General features: G+C 40.8%; 1 protein-coding gene across 1 annotated transcript in view; it reads right to left on the bottom strand.

The window, feature by feature from the left end:
- SMARCD3 (SWI/SNF related, matrix associated, actin dependent regulator of chromatin, subfamily d, member 3) overlaps nucleotides 1-24,421 on the bottom strand; it is a 49,650-nt gene that overhangs the window by 3,988 nt on the left and 21,241 nt on the right. Inside the window, exons 4-9 of the mRNA XM_062492837.1 lie at nucleotides 20,644-20,766; nucleotides 13,185-13,307; nucleotides 11,332-11,427; nucleotides 10,729-10,830; nucleotides 9,065-9,226; nucleotides 4,688-4,785 (exon numbers count right to left, since the gene is read on the bottom strand). Of these exons, the coding sequence (XP_062348821.1) occupies nucleotides 4,688-4,785; nucleotides 9,065-9,226; nucleotides 10,729-10,830; nucleotides 11,332-11,427; nucleotides 13,185-13,307; nucleotides 20,644-20,766 (704 nt within the window). The remainder of the gene's footprint in view (nucleotides 1-4,687; nucleotides 4,786-9,064; nucleotides 9,227-10,728; nucleotides 10,831-11,331; nucleotides 11,428-13,184; nucleotides 13,308-20,643; nucleotides 20,767-24,421) is intronic.

Genomic DNA, 24,421 nt, shown 5'->3' on the forward strand with positions numbered 1-24,421 from the left:
ATCTTTATATATTTTCATATTCTCGTATATTCTCTCATCTTTTGTCAGTCAGATTTCACAGACTTCTGAGCTGGAGCTTTTGCCCAGACCATCAAATTTAATTTCTAACATCCTCCCAAGACCTGTTATGCTAAATATCAGTATCATTCTTTGGCTTGTCCTGTCCTAAATTTATATTTAATTTGCCAACGTTTTGACTTAACATGTACTTCATTGTTAGACTAAAGTTTCTTAGCAAGAAAACAGTCTTTAGTGCAGTAGTTGGTAAATGAGACTTGTCACTATCACTTGCAATATAAAAATGCTGGCTTCTCAACCCTACCTGTGAAATGTGTGGGTTGTGTACATCTGCAGTAGGTAGTAAAAAAATTTGCTCAGGATCTAATTGAGCTTGACAGGTTTGGGGGAGCAGAAGAACTTCCAGGGATGCATTTGCATTAGGAGTGTTGAAAGCAGGTGGAGGAAGGTGATCCTTCTCTATTCTCAAAACCGATGAGGACACACCTGGAGTACTGTATTCAGTGCTGGGCTTCCCAGTGCAAGAGATAGATGGAGCTACTGGAGAGAATTTTGCAAAGGTCCATGAAGATGATTAAGGCATTAGAGCACCTCACAGTTGAGGGAAGGCTGAGACATCTGGGACTATTAAGCCTAGAAACCAGAAAGCTGGTGGGGAGGGAACTTACCAAAACTTGAAGGGAGGGTTTAAAGAAGATAAAGCCAGGATCTTTTCAGTGGTACCCAGTGACAGGACAAGAGGCAGTTGGTGCAAACTGAAACACAGGAGGTTCCATCTGAACACCAGGAAACACATTTTTACTGTAAGGGTGACCAAGCAATAGCACAAGTTGCATTAAGACCCTAAAGCCCATCTGCTGTTCCCCCAGCTCAGAGTCTCCCATGTTGGAGACACTCCAAAGCCATCTGGACACAGCTGTGGCCAACCTGCTACAGGTGGCTCTGTTGAGCAGAGGGAGTTCATTTAACCAGATGATTTCCAGAGGTCCCTTCCAACCTCAAACATTCTGAGAATCTGTGATGCTGAGGTCTGCAAGAAGTTCAGCACCAGAAGGAAAGTTAAAGAAAAACCCAGGTCCGAGTCTGGTTCTGCCGCTCGTGTCCAAAGCCACAGAGAAGGCTCCACGTTGTCTTTGGCTCCATTGCTCCTGGCTGAGTCCTGTCCTCAGGCCTCCCAGGGTCCTGAGCCCAAGCCAGTCAGGGCAGCAGGGCCGTGCAGAGGGACCCCGACAGGCTGCAGAAACAGGACAGCACTGCAGCACGGTAAAGTTCAGCACAGGGAACAGCTCTGCTCCTGGCATAGAACGACACCGTGCAGGGGGATAGATGGGCATCGGCGGGGTAAAAAACAGGTTGGCAGGAGAGGACTTGGGGGCCCTGATGGACAGACAACAAGTGCAGAAGGAGTCCATGTGGTAAGGCAGCCATAGCAAAGGCCAGCTGCAAAAGGACTGTATTAGCACAGGTGTTGCCATCAAGGCCAGGAAAGAGGCTCTTCCTTGCTAGGCCATGCTGGTGAAACTGGATCTGGACTGGCGGGCACTGCACCACAAAGATGCGACACTCTGGAGCGAGGGCCGCAGAGAGGCTCAGTAGGATGGAGGCTGGAGCACAGACCTGCCGAGAGAAGCTGCAAGAGCTTCTCCAGCCTGGAGAAGAAAAGGGAAAAGGAGATCGCGGGGGGAGTGCGATGGCCACATGGACTGGTGAAGCACAGACAGGGCCAGCCTCCCCTTGGAGGTGCATGAGATTAAGGTGAGAGGCAACAGAAACTCACTGCAGCATGGGCATTCACTCCCTACAAGGAACTCGTTTGTAAAAAATCATGATGATAGTCAAAAAAGTGGGAAGCCAGAGGTAACCTGTTTGTACAAAAAGAATATTGGAAAGCTATGCTTTGCAGTCTGCTTGTGTTCTTTACTAGTGTGGAAGATGTCTCACTTCCTTGCAGAAATGGAAACCCCACAGAGGGTATTCTTTTCACCTCTGATTTCAGGTGTGTCAGCTGCAATTAGGAGTGCAACTCAGGAAAATCTCCACTTCTATCTTGAGTTCAGGTAAGATGTGACTTCCAACAGTTTTAAATTTGATGCATTCAGTATTGTGGGGATCAGAAACCATTACAGATTTTTTTATTACATTCTGCTTGTTTGAATCTACCTAGTACTTAAAATATTTGTCAGGATTGGAGACTTTTTGTTCATCTCTACTTTACGTCCACTTCAACCCCATTGCATTGTTTCCTCCTTTTCTTTTCAAAAGGAAGGTTGTTGGTGCCCAGAGAGCGATTCTACAATACTATTATAATTTCTAGAACAAGTTTAGAGTACTTCAAATGTTTGTCTCTCTGTGTATCATCTAGAATTCAAATGAATATTTTTGATCTACTTGATCTTCCAGTAAAAGGCAGGACTGAGGATTTATCTGAATTAGGAGTGCATATATTTACAATCACTAGTGATGAAAAATTCCCTGTAGTAGCATGCTGGTTTTGGCTGGGATAGAGTTCATTTTCTCCACAGCAGCTGGTATGGGGCTGTGTTGTGAATTTGTGCTGGAAATGGTTGGTCCCACAGAGATGCTTTTCTTATTGCTGATAGTTGCTTACAGCATGTTGAAACCTTTTCAGGCCCGCACACTGCCCATCACTGAGGAGGCTGGGGGTGCACAAGGAGCTGAGAAGTGTCACAGCTGGAACAACTGACCCCAACTGACCACAGGGATACTCCAAACCATGTGGCGCCATACTGAGCAGTAAACTGGGCCAGGTGTTCACTGTTCAGGGTCCCACTGGGCATAACTCAGTTGGTGGTGAGCAATAATTTTCATCTGTATCACTTGTAGTGTTGGATTTTGTTCATCACCATCATCATCATCACCATTTGTTAAACTACCGTCTTTATCTCAACTCATGAATTCTCTCCCTTTTACCTTTTCAACACTTCCCCCTGGCCCTGCTTGAGAGAGAACAAGCCGATGGGGAGTCTGAGCTGAAGACAGGATTCAACCAGGACAGGTAGCTGGCATATTGTTTCAGTGGCTGACTACATTCACTCTGGAAAACTGAATGGGGGGGTGACAGAGCAGAGCATTTGTGTGACCCTGTTTTAAGCTTGGTTGAACCAGGCCCTTAAGTAGCCTTGATGGACTTTGAACCTGATTTGAGTTTGAATGGGGGAGATCTCAATGACCACCAGTAATCCCTTCTACTGTAAATTATTCTGTGATGAGTCTAAAAATTACTTACTTTCTTTAAATTCAGTGACAGACTTTCAGATGTATTTTAGCTTAGCCTGACACTGTAAAGACTTCACTGCAAAAGTACTGGCTGTTCCCAGGAATTGAATTCTTCCTTTTTCTGCACCGTTATATCAGTACTGTTCAAGGTTGTCAGGTGCTGTGTGGTGCACATGGTGTATTAGAGAATGCTGCTATAGACACAAAGCTGTAGCTTTGTGACACACATCTGTTCTTTAGCTGGTACCTGACAAAAACCACTTTCTCCAGTACCTTTTTGTCATTGCACTGTCCCTGGAAACATAATCATCAGCTCCTTGTCATTTTTCTCCAAGCAATGACAATCTATCTCTGAGGACCTCATCTTTTTTGTGGTCCATCAGACAGGTTACTGAGTTGTGCCCAATGACAGTATGTACACAACTCTCAATCTGCACAGCTGCCAAGCTGCTTTTTCATTACTCTGATATCCATTTTGATTAAATGGATCAAAAAGCAAATTTTATTTTCATAGCCTATGTAATATTTAAACTTATTACATATGTTACAAATTTAAAATAAAGAGCCCAATTCTAAGCAAATTCAGAAACACTGGGTGTCAATATTCTGTAGGAAATCAAATCAGAAACTTAAGCAATAATAATGTTTAAACACCCAGAATCAGAGTTTTGACCCTGATCACAAAGAAACTTGGAAAGGATTGAAATATATGGACAGTAAATTTGCAATCCCCAGAAGTCTCTTCATCCCCCTCCTCCATGTACATAGTTGTCACTTAAATAAGGCACATGCTGGAAGAGCCCTAGAGAGCTGAAAGTTGTGTTTCATCTGCTATGCCACAAAGACATCTGTTTTGACAAGGATACGACAGTTCAGTATCTTGGTCACAATGATCTCCTCTGAATCCAGGCATTCCTTGTTGTAAATCTCTGGGGATCTCTTGACTCCTTGGCATTGTCAAGATAAGACTAACAGTGAAAGAGCTGACCCAGTCCCAACAAAGCATGCATGGAATGGCCCTGCATTTGACATTGTAACACTGTTGTACATTTTACATAATATATCAGTGATTAGAATGATTGCCCATGATGTACAATACCTCACTTCAATTTCTTTTTTATCTCTTTTTGTGGGTTCAACCCTTCATTCCTCTCTCCTCAGGAAAAAAGCCCAACCAACTCTCACAGTGGTATTCTAGTAAACATAAAAGCTGCTTTTCATACTCCTAGAAAATTGGTGCTGTACTAGTGAAAGTAATTCAGAATTACACAAACTACAATGACACATAGAACAAACACACAACAAAGTCCAAGGTGTTCACCTGGAAGTTATAAAACCTGGATTCTGGTCCCTACAGCTACTACAGCTGTTTCTGTACTTTATCTAGTGAGTGTTTTGCACATGACAGAGCTGAGCTGACAAACCAGCTTACCTGATGATGTGGTTTATCACTATTGGGTCTGGTGGCAGCAGTAGGTTAGTGAGTCTCTGAGGAATTTCAGAAAACTTTAGTCGTGGACAGTCAAAGATCTGGAACACAATAAACAACAAGTGTTGTTTGTCCAAAGCCCATCTTGCAATTAAATGAAAAAGTAAGAAATCTGCAGATCACAAGGAACTGAAGCAATTACGGAAGGTGATTTTGAAAGCTGTAATTCAGGTCCTATGCACAGATTAAATTTTTGGTCACTTCGGTCCCTGTATTTTCATCTGGGCTTGCAGATGTATCCATCAGGCTGTGACAAATTCAGGTATCTCACTTTTGGTTTAGCTGCTGGAGGGAACAGGACACTTTACTGGGACATCAGGATCAACAGTATCAATGACTGGAGAGAAGCAAATACTCCCTCTCTTACTGAGGGTTTACAGCAACATATTGTAAAGAAAATGACTGTATTTTTTTTTTTACCAGAGAAAACATAAAAACTGTTTGCCTCTTTTCCCCCCAAGGAATGTTTCCTGCAATATTTTGTGCTAAAGAAAAATACAAGGAAACATTCCTGGATTTTAAAACCATTTGTAATTGTTGGATTTTTTTGGATCACGGAAAAATAAAGTCAATGTGATATTATTTGTTTTTAACCAAAGCCTGAACAGCCTCTTGGGAGGGATTCACCCCTTTCAAAAACAAAGGTTCATGGCTACCTTCTCTTTACTACGGTCCAGAAGCTAAACAAAATCATAGACTAACAGAATATGCTGGGTGGGAAGGGACTCACACCGGTCATTGAGTTCAACTCCTGGCTCTGCACCAGACAAACCCAAAAACCACACTATAAATTTCTACTGAATTCAGGGGGGAAAAAAAATCTTCTGGAAAGGGTTAAAAGCTGTAGAGTTTGGAAATTTTCTGTGAGCAATTGCAGTGCATTGCTACAAATACAGAAACACTCTTTGCACCTGGAGTTTTCAGAAATATAATTATTACAGCCTTTGTTTCCTACTGAGATTTTTAATGCTCTGAACAGGCAAACAGACTTTTCTCTGAAGATATTCAGCTTAAGCTGACCTTAAAAAATCCCAAACCTGAACTTCCTGTATATTAACATTTGCCTTAAAACATTCCCTTATGTGGAGGCAATTGGTAAAAATGTTCAGGCCTATGCAAATACCTCTTAGGGAAACTATTTTCACCTGACAGAGAGATACAATACTCGCAGTATTGTACCTATAAACAGAAACAACCTTTGAAGCTCCAGAGACAAAAGATGCAGGCAGGGCTGAAAGTAAAGGACTCTCAGGTTGTAGAACAGACATACAGAATCAGAAGCTCTGGGTCCTCAGACAGGGTATCTTTTGAAATTCACAGTTTTCTCAGTGAGTGAATTTGGCAGCAGAAATACCTAGGAGCCAGCTCTAGGAATCATTTGCAAGGTTCTATTGCTTTTGAAATACCTTTGAACCTTTTTCCTTGCTTTTGCTTGTAACACAGTCTGTGTGTTACAATCTCCCTGCTGATGTAACCAGTGTTTTTAAAACAGGAGAGGATCAGTCTTCATCAACTCTAAAACCTGTGTTGGACTTGTCTGCATCCAGGAATTCAGCCAGCTAGTTTCTGAAGAAGAAGGAAGTAACAAAACCTACTGAGTTTGAAGCTCACTCCTTATTTGAGTTATGAATTCTGACACTTGAGAGAGATGCCTGTGGAATTCCCACCCAAAATCTCCACACCAAGCTTCCTCTCATCTGCTGTCACCACTGGCTCCACACTCAATGTCAAACTCCTGGCCTGAGTGACAAGAGCTTTAAGAAGGGAAAAGGGATCAAGGACACACATTAGTGAGAGGAGGGTGGGAAGCTTGAAACCAAAGGCGGGTGGGATTTTCCTAAAGCTTCTCACATTCCTGCCTGACTGGAGTTAGTGGTCTAAACTAAGTTAGGCTCTGAAAGCCTCTCTGGCTACAGAGATCCTGGTGGGTCAGGTAACTCATTCAGTGATAATCTTTTAGTCTGAACTGCCTTGTGCCTTTAAACATAACCACAGTGCAGTAGCAGAGGATTCAGAAAAGCTGGCATACCAAATGAGAAGACCAGTATCACGAGGGAATGGCGGAGGCACTGGTGCATTAGATACTGCTCCCCTGAGTGATACACACACTTTTCCTTCCAGCAGTTATGTGGCTAAAACTATAGAACCTACAGAAATATTATCAGACTGGAAGGCATTACTAACCCAATTCTTTTGGCCTCCATCTCTCAACCTGAAAGCACTAGAGTGAAAAACAGAAAAAATACTCATCATTAAATATTCCATTTATTGTAAGGGGATTCAGATTCCTAAGCAGTAGCATCAGTTTTGAAATCAGCTAATTAGGACAACTTTGCCAGAGACCTAAGGAAAACAGAAATACTCAAAACAATCCCATCTATGATTTAAATCTGTGCAAGCACTGCATTCTTATGAAAATATTCCACATAAGCCAGCTCTTGCAGGGTGTAAGATTCAGTCTTCTAGAAAAGCAATCAGCTACTTCCCAACTCTCTCACTTGACTCATCTTCTGAGGATGAGAAGACAATTATCAGGTGTCATAGCATTCCTGCAGAGTTCTAAGACAAAGGAGATCTAAGAACAAATAAGTTCCTAATGAGATGCATGAGGAGAAGATAGCTTCAACAAGTTCTTATTTTAGCGAACTTCTTAAACTGAAAGTTACAATAAATAAAATTGATAAGGCCCTCCCGTGCTTATTAAAAATAAGATATGTACATCTGTACAGGGTCATACAAAGGATCTGCTGCAGACCTACCCTACTATCCTGACCTTGATACCAGCCAATAGTGGATACTAAAGGAAAAATGTAAGAACAGGAGAAACATATACTGATTCTTCCCCCCCCAAGAAAAACTCCCCCAAACTTCTACAGCTTTGCATTTAGAACAGCCCAAGATTTTTCATCCTTTGGTTTGTCACTTTTGAAACCTATATACACTTCCTGCATTTGCAAGGTTCTATTGCAAGGAGTATTGAAGTTTAAATATGCTTGAGTCCTTTTGCTTGTTTTCAATTTGCTACCTGCCAGTTTTAGTTGATGGACTGTAATTATTGACCAAAATATAAAAAATTACTCCTTTTCCACCTCTTTCTTTCTGTTCATGATTTTTCCAATGTTTTTTTACCTCCCCTTCCCCATTTCCTCTTTGGGCTGGCAGAAAAAAAACTCAGTCTAAATTGGCTATAAATAAATAAATAATGGAAATCAAATCATCTAATCAAGAGAACAAACAGAATTGTCATTTTGCCAAAAATTCTTACGTGGTTTTAATATGGAGTTTTCACTATTTGTGAAAAAGACTGTATGCTGAAATTCTCAAAAAAACAAAACCCAAACAAACGAATGACTATATAAATCTGATTACTTTGGTTCTATATTCCTAAAAATACCCATGAGTCTCACAATTATTTTGTTGTGTTTTGTATTTTCAAATGTGCAAAGCTGTCTTTAGAGGTTTACTTCAAGCATTGGCTACTTTGAACCGTTGTAGGACAAATTAATAACAGAAAATAAAAACTTACAAAGAAAACCAGGTCACAAGTTTCATCACAACATTTACTTTCATTGCTTGCTAAAACACCATTCATTGTAACTGCCAGTACCTTCCTTACACAGAAGTATGCCACAAACCCTACATTCAATTACTTTCACAGTAAGTCATGTAAGCCTGAAAAACAAAGCCAGGTAAGACAGTGATAGCTCAGTTAACATTACCTTTCAAAAAAAAAACCACCATAATCATATTTACAGAAAGGGCAGAGATGCTTTTAAGTGGCCTTGTTTAATTCTAGAAGTTGTTGTGAAAGACAAAAAGTCTTAACATGCTATTTTCAAAATATCATGTAGATTATTAAGGGTACTTCATTATCTGAAGATGATTTAAGAAAACACAGCTTTTCTAATTATATCTTCCATGTCTTCTTCCTTCATAAACAGGAAAAGAGAAGGGAAGAAGACAGGTCTGCATATGATTTGACAATCAGAATCAGCAGATTATTTCATGTTTCTTAGTATAAAATGATACAATGGAGGAAAAAAAATGGCATTCAATCAATACAGAAGTCCTCCTTCCTGGAAAGGCCACAACTTTTGTAGAAGTTCTGAACCACCAGATGCAGGGGGTTTTGACAACACTGGCACGTGGAGAGGATGTTAATGATATTAGTTGTAGTGGCTGCTGAAAGCCATTTGGTACTGAGAACACTGCAAATCATTAAGGGAAAATAAAAATCAGTCATTTTCATTTATCCCAAATTTGTGGCTGGATGTTACAATTCGCTTCTAAAGGGCTGCTGTGTCCAAAAAAACAAGTTACCTGCTGGAAGTACTTGTCGCAGTTAATGTATTCCTTATCGTGGGAGTCTTGCAGCTTGTTTGTTTTGATGTACTGCCAGAGAGCCTGGATGATGGCCGAGCGTGTCTGCGTGTGGATCCCCAGCAGACGGGCCAGCCGCGGGTCCAGCTTAAACTGGGGAGGCTGCAACACAAAGCCAAGGAGGTGGCAACACAGAAGAAAGCAGACAGATACACAAGTATGAAGTTTCAGTTTTAATTCTCGGGGACTCTGTTCCTCAGGAGAAGCATCCCATTCAGTGGCAGAGACTGCAAAAATACAAGTTTGTATTTTTGTAGCCCACCACTGGTGCTCTGGGAGAGGAACGTTGTACCTGCACATGGACTACATGTAGCACATGCTTTAAAAAATAAAAACTTGCATGAAGACTCAGGAAGAATCTTCCCTTTCAACGCTGATGCAAAATTTGACTTGGGAATGGGAGAAGAAAAAGAGCAGCCCTTCCTCTGAACTACCGAAAGTTAACCACAGAGAGAGAGAGGAAGGCAGGACGACACTTCCACAGTTACTAATAACTGCTGTCTCACATAAGCACACTGTCTTGGAACTCTGTTCAGGCATGTTCCCACCATTCTGGTGCACACCAAAACATTTACCCAACCACAACCAGTTAATGGATTTTATTTCTCTTCCTGATCTCAGTGATACAATTCAACTTTCCTGTTCTCCATCTCTTGTAACATTAACTCCTTGGATAATTTGGAATTTGATGCTTCTTCAAGTGTGTACTCATACTCAGGTTTAGTATTCACCACATTATTAAGCAATGATTACTCTGATGGGTGGCAGGTCACCCAAAGCTAGCTTTATAACAGATCAATACCTAAGGATAAAAGAACATCTAATTTAAAGCATAAATTTATAATAATGTTAAGCACAAAAAACACATTATATTGTTTTAATAGTAAAAATTCTCACTGCCTGTATCAGTATTTCAGTTAGCCCATATGCTCCCTACAATTAATAAAATTTTCTCTCTGTTAACATAAAATTGAGTGTCTACATCCTGAAGAGATGCTATTTGCCTGGCGGCAAAAGAAGGTGGCAGAGAACAAGTTCTTAAAAGTTATACCACCAAAATGCATCTGAGCCTGAACTGTCACTGAAAAGGGGGATCCCATCTACTGGCAGCAGTGCACTCTTAACAGTTTCCTTAAGACAGTAACATTTCTTCCAGGTATGGTTTCAGTCAGATTAGTGAGCTCCAAAACTTCAGTATCCATTGTTTGTGCCAAGATAAGACTGCCACAGCAAGACAGCTAGTTCAGGCACTACTAGCAAAAGCTACATCTCTGTATTTTTTTTTAAAGAACCACACATGTAACTTGTGTGCAACTTATCTGACTATTCTCTAAGAAGCTAGAGGAGGAAATGCATATTTTTTCTGCAGGTGGGCAATAAAAATACTAATTATCATAATGCCAAGACCAATATTTTGCTAGACTATATCAGAAACTCTCTTGATTTGTCCCCTTTAAATTTTAAACAATCATTCTAACTTCAATGGACCATGTAGCATTGCAAGTACAAGTATGTTGGGTTTTGAGGTGTGTGGCAAGATGAACTTGTTCTGTTGCACTAGGTTCCAGTGGCTGTAAGTTCCAGGCTAAAAGCAGTGCACTGACCTGATAGTCCAACATGAGGAGTAATGTGCATCGCACGCTGACATCCCCAGGTCTCTTCACCTGGAAGCCATCTGTTTCCTGGGTCGTAGGAGTTCTATGCCACTAACAAAGGGAAAAGCAAAGTTGTTGGTCTCTTTTTCATTGCTGTCCACGGAGGCGCATCTTGCGCAGTACACCATGCCAGAATCAGACAAGTACAAGCTTTCTGAAGATCAGGCAATCTAAAAAAGAAACCTGACAACAACAAAACCAAACCACAACACAACATCCCCCCACCTCCACCCCCCAATCATTTCAATTCAGCTTTAGTGCAGAATCTGCTCTGCTATTAACCTATTTCACTTGTTAGGAGAAATGTGCACAATATTTTCATCTTTTAATACATTCTGTTGTAAGATGTGCACTGCATCACTAAAACATCTGTGTTTTTAGAGAAGATCCCCTTAGCAAACATTCTTAAGATGAATGGAATTCTGAAAATTTTGAAAATACCTTAAATGAGATAATGAATGCAAGGTCCCTTAAACAAGGGAGGCAACAGGCACCAGGTGTTTATGTGTACCAGTAACTGGTTTGTGTGTAAAGGGTGCACAGCCTTCTCACCTCCACAAGATGATTGTCAGGTCCATAAAGATCTTTGTCCAGTTCAATAACCAAACTCTTAAAAAAAGATGAAAACTTCCGTTTCTGTTTGCTGAGCTGTACAAGCAGAAGAACCAGACATGTATAAGGCTGCATTTGTTAGCTTGTGTCCTAGACTTTCTTCTCAGTCCCTCTGTCTTGAACATTAAATCCCATGTAAACCACAAGTGTGATCAATCTAATTGAGTTCTCCCTCTAACAAACACAGTGTAAGATGCAAAAATCTCAAGTAGTGGAACAGTGCACACTTTAGAGAAGATTTCCTTGACTCTTAATGTTATTGAAAAGGACTGGCTTGTAAGGGGAATATGGCATGAGAAAGATCCAGAGAATGGCCATGAAAATTATCTCAGGACTGGAGCACCTCTCCTGTGAGGACAGGCTGAGAGAACTGGGGCTGTTTAGCCCAGAGAAGCGCAAGTTCCAGGGAGTATTTAAAGGGGGCTTGTAAGAAAGATTGATGGAGGCTTTTTACCAAAGATCTGTAGTGACAGGGTGAGGGGCAGTGGTTTTAATTAAAGAGTGTAGCTTTGGACTGGCCCTAAGAAAGACATTTTTTACTCAGAGGGTGGTAAGGCCCTGGCACAGGTTGCCCACAGAAGCTGTGGCAGACCTATCCCTGAAAGTGTTCCGGGCCAGGTTGCATGAGGCTTTGAGCAACATGGGCTAATGCAAGGTGTCCCTGTCCAGGGCAGTGGGATGGAATGAGATGGACTTGAAGATCCCTTCCAACCCAAACCATTCTATGATCCTAAGTCCTCTGTATACCTTTCTTTTTAACAGCCAGGGCTTTTTGATGAATGCCAATTTCTTGGTCTGGTTTATCAGACTACAGTAAATTTACAGACTGGTCATACACTAAGAAAAACTATTTCCTTTTATTTTTTTCATTTAATTTTCATTTAATTGTCAGTATTTGTTGTTTACTGCACAGTTCATACTATCTGTATTTAAAAATAGAAGGTCTATGATTACCTAATCTAACTTTACACAGAATACAGGCCACAGGATTCCAATTTATTTCTTCGTATATTTAATGCAGATAATATTTTATTTTTAAATGCTGGTAATTGAAAAGCTATATTGTTCCAATAAAGAATCTCTTTCTTTATTGAAATATATGCTCTAATTTCTAAACTGAATTTGTCTAACTTCAATTCCCAGATGTAGCACTTTGTCACCACTTCTTCCTTCAGCAAGACCCTGATTCATGTACAGTTACCTCCAGACAGATTGAAGGCCTTGCCCTCTCCATGCATGCATGTTCCATCTGTTTAGCCTATAAATACTTGCTTGTGAAGTCTATTCAAATAGGTGACGCCTTTATTAGGAAACTCCAGCCTTCCCCAAGGTTACCACTGAGGTTTCTGAGGATTTCGTAAGGGCAAAATGTTTCTTCCATCCTTGCTCTAATCGTTCATACATCATGTTGAATCCCCTAAGAATATGAAGTACTGCCTTCTCCTTGTTATCCTGCTCTTCACAACATGCAATGTGTACTGTAGGCCTGAATTATCATACCTGTTGTAACCTGAACACTGCCATCTCTTTAAAGGGATTAATCTCAGCCCTCTTCTCTTCATTTCCTCCCTGTCCTGTCTTTATGCTTGCCTCATTTTCTGCTATACTCTCCAACATCCCCATTAGTGCATTTTCCCTCACTTGGGTTGGACACAGTGCCTTCCCAGCAGCAACAAGCCAGAACTGCCATTCAGACGTGCTTTGTCGCAGTTGATGCCCCCAGTAAAACCCAGCACCCCAAAGGACAATCTTTAGATTCCTGACAGCCCCAGTGAAGCAGAGGTAAGTCATACATCATCCAGGAGCTTCCCCTCCACGCGCAGCTCCCACGAGGCAATGCTGCCATCTGAGTCATCAGCATCTGATTTTGCAGGATTAAATGTGTTGGAGATGTAAAGCCTCAGTTTCCGCTTTTGCTGTTATGCACAAAGGAAAAGTACACACCAGTTTAAGTTCAAGATCTGAGGAAGCCACAGGAAAGGTGATAATTACACATTTAATAGGGAATGTCCATGTTTTGTACAGTTGCACCGGTTGTATTAGAATTTAAGATTCTGTTACATGTACAAAAATACACTGAAGAGCTGAATTGGAAAATTCCTTTCAAAAACTCTTGGCTATACAAACATGCTAAAATTCACTGTAAATGGAGGAAGACAGGAGGTTGCCAAGCCTGAGAAGTGATACATCCTGTACTTCTGGATTAGATATTTGAGAAATCATTGTGAGAAAAGCATGGTATGACATCCTTTCTGGCTTCAGCCTAGGTAGATTGCTAAAATTCAGCTGAAACTGTATTGCAACATAAATGTCCTTCATAGCTGCGTTAGTTCAGATTTGCAAATGGCAGTCACAAATACAGCTAATGCTGCAAACTACTGCTGGGCACATCTCTGCCCATCTGCATTCTACCATCATGCAGCATCTGGTAAAAATCCTCCTGCAGACACACCTGAACACACTGACACACACATAGTGACTGACTTACCCTCCTCTTCACCCCACCTGCCTTCGCCCTCAGCAAACATGGGGCAGCTCCAGCTTGCTGGGAGACCTGACTAAAGGCACTCTGCTTCATCCCTAACCCAGGTGCTCAGTTCTGTCAGAGGCACAATCATGCCTATACACTGTCATTTTTACAGACCACCTGAAGTTTCCCAGTCACTGTAGTGGCTTATGGCTGTGTCATTTCTCAGTGCCCTTCCTTCCATGCACCATATGGAAACCCAGCCATTAAGTCTGATGCATGGATTCCAGAAAAGATTATTACCAAATTACTCTGGGACTCTAACTTCAATATCTATGTATAACACAATGTCAAAAAGGCTACAGTTGCCAAGTTAATGCTGATAAAACAGCATAAGAAATGAGCAATTTCGTAAAGCTTTCACATACACACAGGAGAGGAGAAAGTTACATACAGCAGATTATACAGCATAATCTGGCACAGAGGAATGGGGAAGGCAGAGCTGTATGGCTGAACAGGAAAATTACTACATTTTGCCAAATCTGGAGAAGACAGTGACAAGAGAGGTTTGATAGAAACGGAGCGTCAACAGTATGCTCTGACAAGGGAACAGGATTTTCCAAAGTGCCATCAGTGCAGAAAATGACAGGCTTACACAGGTAAGAACAGGCAGATAAGCAGAAAAATAGTCTTGTGAATCCATGTTTTCTCCATCCTTTCCCACAGGGTTTCTACTGTCAAAGTGCTCTTTCATAACATAATTATTTTAATGAGCCCAAATCTCTATTTGGTGTGGTGGACTTGTGAAGGACTTCACATTTCTAAACCCAAAACTCTTCATATTACTCCACACATTTTCTGCTCCATTCCTAAATTTCACCCCCCACCTCGATGACTTGCAGAACTGTACCTACATACACAAGCAGGCTTTTACCTAATAGACAGATATCTAGTGTCACCAGCACCACCGTCTCCTTGTAAGAGCTACCTGTTAACAGTTCTGCTCCCAGACATTTTGGGAGGCTATCCCCTCTTCCAGGTCCAGGAACTAGACAGTGGCACTTGAAGTTGCCCTACACACCCTTATCACCAACAGTGATATGCATGAAGTAATGCATACTTCATGCAGTGGAATTTAAAGAAAATAGATTTCAAAATCCCTAGCAAAATTTCAGAACCATGGCTCTACAGCCAGGAACAGTTACTTTGGACCCTCAAGATCCTTCTCTCCTACCATGACTATTCTCCTGGCAGCTGATTCAAACTACCATCGAGCCTGTGAAGCAAGACTCTTGACAGAGACCAAAGAATAAAGTCTGAATCCTACCTGAAGGGATCCATCCAGTGAGTAACAACTCCAGCACGCACAGCTATACTCTTACCATAAGGATGTCCAGTCTTGGAAGACACCAATTCAGAGATGAGATTTAGTCAAAGAGCTGAGCTCAAGACAGAAAGACACCAACCAACATGGTGTTGGGTGGGGTTTTAGAGTACAGGCCATTAAGTCTCTTCAGCTGCTGACACACACCAAAAAACACTGCATTTGATTCACTCTCAGTTCCCCTGTGTTCCACAATAATGTCAAGTTCAAATCCAGAAGGCTCTCGGAATGATATATTCTTCTGTCTCTAGCTGAACAACTCCATCTCATCCAGGCAGGAAATTATAAAATTTATGAGTAATTTGATTACTTTGCAGCTTAAATAAAGCAGTGGCAAGAAGCCACTGCTCTTCAATAAATTCAGCAAATTTCTTAGCCATGTGCTTTATCACACGGACCTAAAATCTGTTCTCCTCTCTGTATGGTGGATTCTCAGAGAACAGAACAGCAAGCAACCAAAGGATTCTCAGTAGTTGGGAGCAAAAACTAAAGAGAAGACTTACAGCTCTAAGGCAAAAAGAAAACATCACACTTCACCTCTTCAGACATGCCAGAACTTTACTACCCAAAAAGGCAAAGCTAAGCAGGGGGAACTTCACAGAGACTTGATCAACATAGTGAACCAAATAATCTCTTGTCCAAAAATCAGTAAATCCTTGTTCTCTAGGAGTAAGATACAGATCTTTGACTCAGCTTCAGCAAAAGGAACTTTAAACAGCAGTCATATTAAAGTGAAAAGTTTTCCCTTAAACCCATTGTATTTCACTTACAATTTCTCTTTAAGAAAATTAAAAGGAAAAACAGTAATCATACGTAACAGATGAGTGGTCATGTCAGCAATGAACTCCTGCAAAGGTCTCAGCACAACTGCTGGGAGAGTTCATGTGAAATCAAACAGATCTGAATGGGAGGCTGACAGGAATGGTGGAGCAGCACATCTACAGCATGCTCTCTCTCCAAGTTCTCTGTTGTCATCTTCACACAAATCAATACAGCTTTAAGTTCAGGTAAATGGGTGAAATGTTAGAGATCTGTCAAATCTTTCAGAAATCTTCCCCTAGTTTACAGTGTTACTTTTTTTTTTCCCCATTAGTATTGAATCCCTAACAAGTTGAATCAGGAAGTATCTGATGATCCTATGACCTATCCTCCAGACAAATCTCCATGAACTGCTGAAATTAGTTTCCTTTAATGAACTCTCAGGCTGGTCACAAAACCTCCAGGACACTCCCAGGGAAGTTGTGCTTGGGATTTCAAACAAACTAACAGAGTTATTAACAGATAGTCTATTGCTGACTGACTCAAGAAAATCTGACTGACAATCTCATAAGCAGTATTGTGTTAAGAACTCTCTAAGTATATCTTAAGGGTGAATTTCTGTGTACCTCAACATAGCATAAAAACCTCAAGCAGAAAGCACAGAAAAGATTAAAATCTGTGTTTCTGCCTTTGCACCTAGAGTAACTCTTTCCTGGTCTCATAGAAAAAAACAACAAAACCAGAAACTTTTTAGGAAGCAAAATGAACAGTGGTAGCACAGAAACTAAAAATCAGGAGACAGAAAAAACAATGACCACTATTTAATCATTATAAAAGACCCAAATTAAAAAAAGAGTGTCCATATGAGACCTAGAATATAGAGGCATCTCACTCAGAGCAGCAGCAATATATGTCAAAATTTGTAGAGGAAACAAAATTAGTTAGGTAACTCCCAAAAAAAAAAAAAAAAAAAAAAAAGGACAAAAACTTAAAAATGGCCAACCCAAAGCAGAAAAACCAGTGACTTGGCAAATTACACAAGCATCATGAATAATAAAAGGAGCAAGACAACATTTACTGAGCTCAGAATTGCACTGACACATGAAAAACACCTGTAGACAGTTCTATAAAAGCTTAAACAACAACAACAAAAGCCAAAAAAGATGAAGCAAATGCAACCGAGGAATTAAATGGAAATTAGTATGCACAATAGTCTACAAAATCAGCTGTAGCAGCTTATTTTTTTTTTTGTATATTTTTCAGGAGAGAATGAGGAGTTGTATAGCTGACAGGTAATAAGAAGCCAGGTGCACTGAAAAATTCTTTTTCAACAGTGATTGGGAGGAATTAATTTTTCACCTGAGAAAAGAGAGCATTAAAGAACCTGAAAGACATATTTAAAACATTGACTGGTTAAAGAAGGAGATGAGGTGTTCACATTTTCCTTACCTCATAATGCAGAAAGCAGAACACATAAAATTATGCCACAAGACAAGTATTTCAGAAAAAAAAAACTAAATTGCTTTCTGGCAACAATCTGATATCAATTCCTCAGCCATCTTAAAACCTGAAAGTGGGGGAAAAAATCTCATTCACAAAACTAGGGAGAGAGACACTATAATGGTATGCTGATGCTACTACTTGTTTTTCACCTAAAAACTGAGAACCTGGAAGCAAATAATTTAGTTTTGAAACTGCAACTATACACATAGCTGGTAAATTGAATGTCTCACAGTAATTCACTGCAAAACAGCGACGGTCCCTGGATGACAGTCTCTGGTTTGAGTGAGACGGAAGTACTGTCTGTGGTGCCAGCACTTGGAGTAGGAGACTTGCTGGTGACATGGGTCACATCCCTCTTTCAATTGGGAGACCCTGGGTCAAGCTTTGGGATGAAAACCATCTCAGTCTCAAAGTTATGTTTATGGCCACAACCGTCTATGTCAGGCTTACAATGTAGAGAAATTTTTTAGGGCGTTATTTATGCATGTTTTTTTAAACATCCACTTCTGTATGAGAAGAATTGTGCCTTGAACACCACTGCCCACACTAACTTAATCTCTCAACTATGAAGAGAGCCAAGAGCAACTAACTCACATATAAATGAATAAAATGTTTATGCCTACACTTAGCCAAATAAATTCCACTTCCAAAGTCCACCATGGCCTTAGAGCTGCACATATTTTCAGTAATTCATTCTTCAATGACATCTACTGGTCTAGAGTTGAGGGTACAGTTTCTGTTTCCTTCAGGCCATGGAGCTTGCTATCAAACAGCCCTGTCTGCCTGACTACCACCTAAAAGTTCTTCCTGAATTCTAACCATGCGGGTCTTCCATGAAGTCAGTACAAGGACTCTTGCTAATGCTACTCTGCAGGCAAGGAATTCTGAGACTCTCATGACAGATGCAATCCAAGAATGCAGGACTGGCTGAAGAAGATGAGAGCACACAGCAGTGCCCAGCCAGCAGCAAACTGCCAAGGCAGGAGCTAAACTGGAAAACCTGGTAGCTGAAGGAGGCTGCTGACAGTAGTCAAAGGAGCTGACAGGTGGAGAAGGCCATTTCCCCCTTCAACAGCCACACAAAACCCCCGGTCCCTTCACTTCTTGAGCCATCCCACAGCTGTCACCTGGTTCAAGAGCGGATCTCCTGAGAATAGTTGCAAACATATTTTATTCACTGTCCTCACAAAAAAAAATAAATAAATTAAAAAAGAATAATAATAAAAAAAGCTTAAACCACTTCTCCCTAAAATTTTTCTCCCTAAAAAAAAACAGACCAGCCTGAGCAACACTAGACCATCTAGACCATAAAACTGTGGTTCCCTACGACTGTTTCTAGCTACAGCTCAATCACTGTGATGAACACAGTAACTGCAATTAGAGCTGATAACTCTGAGAAATCCTGCACATTCCCTACATAATTTCACACACCTCAGACAAATTCATATTTCTTCTAGGATTACAATCCCAGCTTGAGAATCACTGTTTTAAGGCAAATATTTCAAAATGACAAGAGCTTTAGCAAGAGATGGAAATGCAGAAATAACTTCTATTTGCTGCTACCAATTCTGCAACTATAATAAAATGGAAATACTTAACATGAAGAAAAACCCAAGTTTATCTAGGTTTAGCTCTATTTTGACAGGTCTGATACCTATATGCTAGGACTACCTACACAGGAATTTGAAAAGCATCTGTTTGATCATTCTCTAGATCTTAACTGAGTAACTGATATTGAAAATGTGTTTGCTGAGTCCTAGATGGAAACAGAATTTTCTGACTACAGTTTCTGTAGAGTGTTGTGCCTCCTACACTCTTCCCTATCCCAGACACTGAATATCTCCATTGCACAGCTTACAGCTAGGACCTTGTTATTTCTGGTTAACTCCCTCCTTGAAGAGTTTGCCACAGAATAAATAACCTCCTTATGATTTACAATATCAAGTCTAAGTCTTCCATCACCTTTAAATATGGCCAATTTCCAAGCTAGTTTAAAAGAATGATGTTCTACCCACATCAAGAAGGCAAATTATTCCTCCTTGAGAGTACAATCTACTATGTGCAACACTTTTTAGGAATGAACTTATGATTTAGACCATCCACAATTCAGTTTCCAATCTATCTAGGTGTTAATGGAAGTTAATAGTTTCTCTTTTTTTTTTTTTGTTTGCTTGCTTGTTTCACATATATCAACTGGAAAAACACCAAGAGGTAAAAGCCTTTCATGTTTTATCAGATACGTGTACAGTGACAAAGACAATAGAATATTCATCTTTGTTGAGCTGACTGCCATTACTGTGTCACAGTACTTGGGTCACATTACTTATGTCACAGCAGATATACAGTTACAAAACCCTTCGTTCTATGGGGATTATTAGAAGAATAGAATATGAGCTACCCAATACAGGCACAAGAATTTAAATGCGAAATGAAAAGAAATTCTTAACAAGAGTGACCAAAAATTTTAACAGACTACCTGATGAGGCTGTGCAACCTCCATTCTTACAGATTTTCAAAACTCAACAAGGCCTTGACAACCCTGTTTTTAGCAGAAGGTTGAACTAGATAACTTCCAGTTTCCTCCTATCTAAACTCTTCCATGATTCCAATGAATAGACTCAGAAAACTTAGAGACCATTTCAGTGAGATATTAGGAAAAGTGCTGGATTTGATCTATTAAAAACTGCAGTAAATGTCACCCTTTCTTTTCTTACACGCATAATAATTTCTGTAAGTATGTTATTTCTGTATGTTCTGTTATTCCACAAGCTCCATTTTGGACCAAATTTGAATTGGAAACATAATACATACCACCTTCAGCACACCCCTCTAATCCCTTATTTTCTCTTTTCTTATTATTTTAGTACAAAGTTCCCAGACCAGTGTTTATCTATCATTTATTTATCCCTAGGCTATTATTCCCTTTATTAAGGACTTTCAGAAGATAGAGCTGGTAACAGCCACAGAATTTTCCCTACCACTTTTCTATGCATGCTGATTCCCAGCTGTTTGAGCTTAGGAGCTGACTCATTCCAAAGCACTTCTGCTAATGGGACTTTTACTAGAAAGGTATTCCCACCATTTACTACAAGAATTATTTTCTTCCCCTGACACAATCAACAAATTTTTCACAACATACCTTCATTGGCCTCTTCAGTGCTTCCTGAATATCCACACGCTTCCGCATAATGGTTTGGTCTAGTTTGCGCTCAAATGCCAAGAGATCCATGTAGGCCTGGGACTCAGGAACCAGCTCCCGGATCTGAGAAGGAAGCAAGGAATATCCAAGCACTGGAAGCACAAATCTGCCGTGTTCCAGAACACAATACTGACACATTCCCAGCCCTTGGACACACATGCCCAGAGGAGTCCTCCCTCCGACAGCAGCTCCCTGAGAGTGGGGCAGGTCTCAGTAGCACGTAACAAGCACAGACTGAAAAGCAGGAGCACAGAACTGAGGCCAATGCATTGTGGAAGAGCCCACCTGAATCCACAAGGCCTGTCATGGCCGTTTTCTTTGAGTGAGGCTTAGCTACCTGAAGCCAGGGAACCACTACTCTTGGCAATCCAAAGTACAGTGAATTTGTCCTGTTCAAAACTAGAAGACTGCTGCATCTTTATGCAAAATCTGTGCATAAGACAGATTTTAGTCTTAGAATACCCCTAGACTAAAAGGGGGAGGGGGGGGGGAGGTGTGTTCATGTTGATGTTTCAAAAACAAGTGTTACCCACCGTAAGTAAAAACTGCACGGAGGATGCCAGCCTTTGTCAGCACATCTTCCTGGCTGAGGTGGAACTGACCTTCGCATCAAATTTTTAACATCACCAGCTATCAGGTGCCAACTTATGATCCTGCCAACTTTCATTGTTTAATGTTTAATACACTAGTTAATTACATTAGTTCTATTAACAACCCCTCCTTTTTATTTTCTCTTTTACAAGGAAGTTAGAAGAGGATCAGCTATGAAGTAGGTTGGAAGGAAGACCTAAAGACCCGAGGTTAGAAATGGGTAAGTTTACCCATAAATTAAAATGTTGGTTTTTAATTTGGAATAACTCATGCAGGAAAACCATTTTAAAAAGGTACCATAAGGTACTAATTAAAATACATCTATTAGACAACCTTTTCTATTCCTACAATGTTCACTCTAGCTTTCACTTATTTAACTAAAATATTTAATTGTTATAACATTTCCATAGGAATTAAAAGTTACTTGGAATTCCCGTTTTGCTTTAGAATCAGAATTAGCTACAGTTAAAATTGCAGTTTATATCTGGTGTGAGACACAAACACCTATGCGAGAGACACCATGCATGCCTGTCCCCTGTGTCCTGCAAGGACATAAAAACTATCGCAGGAGGTCATGCCAACAGCTGGTTCCCCTAGTGCTGCCTCTCTGACAAGGTTTCAAAGTTGCTGCCTTTTAGTATCCCCAACAGCTCAAGGCAGAGTGCTCCAGAATCTCACCAGGCAATGTGGGAGGAAGAACCTCCTTTTGTTCATTTGGAACCTGCCATGCATGAGTTTCATTTGATGCCATTTCCCTGCACTGCTGGAGCAGCAGAGAGCAGGCGTTCCCTAGGCACCTTTGCCATATGTTTTACAGGTTTTTGTCATCCCTTTTTTATTAATTTTGTTTTCTAGCCTGAAGAAGAACAATTTCTTCCTGCTGTATTTTTAGATTGATTAAGATTATCAAATACGTGTCTCTTTCAACCTACTCTGTTTGTTTTGAGATGGCAGAATACCTGCTCTACTTACAGCAAGACTGATACTTTGGAAAAGCAGAAACCACAAAGCAAAAACTCTCTTCAGCTTTAACCAAACCATTATATTTTTAACCGCTTATGTGCTTTCTCAAAATGTTAGTATCAACAGAATAATAAAAGAAACACGAGCACAAAGAGTAAGCATTACCCTGGAAACATCAAGGAATTGACAGACAGCTTGCAGAGTAAGGGCAGCGAGGCAGTGAGTGCAAATCTTGGGACACAACAGAATACCCCAATTCCTGTTCTACACAGATGAAAAGATTCCTCAGTTCCTTGCCTGAGGAAACTAATCATGGTGTGCTGCAGTCAATTAAAAATTCTTGACTGAGAAAGCATTTTCAGACCTTTAATGCCAAGTTCCATCAGAGTCAGCTTGTGAACCCCCCGGGGAACATGGTGAAGCAGGGACAGGCCTACAGAGTCTTTAAGATACAGCCTATACAACACAGGTGATACAACCTTTCCAGCTGGTTCAGAGGATACTACACCCAAGACCTAACAAAATGTCTAGGAAGTTTGTAGACACAGCAGAAACCTTCAATAAATATTTTTATTCTGCACTTTTACATCTTTTATCTCATGAAAGCGAAAGGGCTATTTCCTATTCCATTCCTATAACCAAACTGGATGTTAAATATTGTAAGATGTTAAAAAGCACCAATAGTATAAAATCAGCCAAAGACAAAACTGCATCTAATTCCTTGAACTGCAAATGGCTGCAGGTTGGGAGAGCATTTGAGAGAAGAACTGTACTTGCTGGGTTTGTATTCTTCTCTAAGGATGTGCTATGGTCACAGCAAAGATGGGATTCTCTACTAGATCCAAGACTCACTCAGGCCAGTTTTGGCAGCTCTCACAGTCTTTTGCTTTCTCACTCTATTAATGAAAATCTTTGGGAACCATGATAGGGCTTATGTGATAGGGATCTGCGCAGCTTGCCTAATTCCTTCTCTTCCATGGTTCACCCTAACTGAAATGTTTATAGCTCCATGCAGGTCTGCACTCTTCCACAAAAGTTCTAACCATAAATGTGAAAAGAGTATGTCAGTACTTAAATTCTCCATTGTGGCCCTTATCGAATTAAAGAAACTCCAGAGAGGAGTTAGATGCTAGCAGAAGCAGCATCTCATCAGCCAAAGTTTTGAAATATTATAGTTACACGTTATCTTACAATTCCATGGATAACTGGAAGAGATTACTATTAACATCAGTAAGACAATGTCTCTCCTGAGGCTGGAGTTGTCTATCTTTCTATTATGAAAATTCAAATGTTTCAAACTTTTAAAGATTAGTAAAAAGCAATTATTACTAACTTGTAAATTTTTATCCTTGATTTCCACTAGATTTTTTTTTTTACCAGTGAGACAAATAAATGGCCAACTTGCAAGTGAGGCCAGTGAAGACAGTGTGGAAGGAATGGCATGATGGGAGAGTCTCTCAATTTCCTTGTAGAAGCAGCCCAATGTGGGGACCCCAACACACTTGCCTGTAAACAGATGTGCAAGGCTTGTGAAACAGAATCAGAAACCAAGGAACAGCTGCAACACTACAAATCCTGGGATACAAACAACATCTTTGGATAGCTTCTATGGCTGTCACAGTATGACAACTTAGAAGGAAATGAGAGCAGTAAGCAGGCTGGGGAAAGCAATGAGGAAGCCCTCTGCAAGAAGATGAGCAGAAGGAAAGTTAAAGAAAAACCCAGGTCCGAGTCTGGTTCTGCCGCTCGTGTCCAAAGCCACAGAGAAGGCTCCACGTTGTCTTTGGCTCCATTGCTCCTGGCTGAGTCCTGTCCTCAGGCCTCCCAGGGTCCTGAGCCCAAGCCAGTCAGGGCAGCAGGGCCGTGCAGAGGGACCCCGACAGGCTGCAGAAACAGGACAGCACTGCAGCACGGTAAAGTTCAGCACAGGGAACAGCTCTGCTCCTGGCATAGAACGACACCGTGCAGGGGGATAGATGGGCATCGGCGGGGTAAAAAACAGGTTGGCAGGAGAGGACTTGGGGGCCCTGATGGACAGACAACAAGTGCAGAAGGAGTCCGTGTGGTAAGGCAGCCATAGCAAAGGCCAGCTGCAAAAGGACTGTATTAGCACAGGTGTTGCCATCAAGGCCAGGAAAGAGGCTCTTCCTTGCTAGGCCATGCT

This window comes from Cinclus cinclus, chromosome 1 (assembly GCF_963662255.1).
Source record: "Cinclus cinclus chromosome 1, bCinCin1.1, whole genome shotgun sequence".
Taxonomy (NCBI): Eukaryota; Metazoa; Chordata; class Aves; order Passeriformes; family Cinclidae; genus Cinclus; species Cinclus cinclus.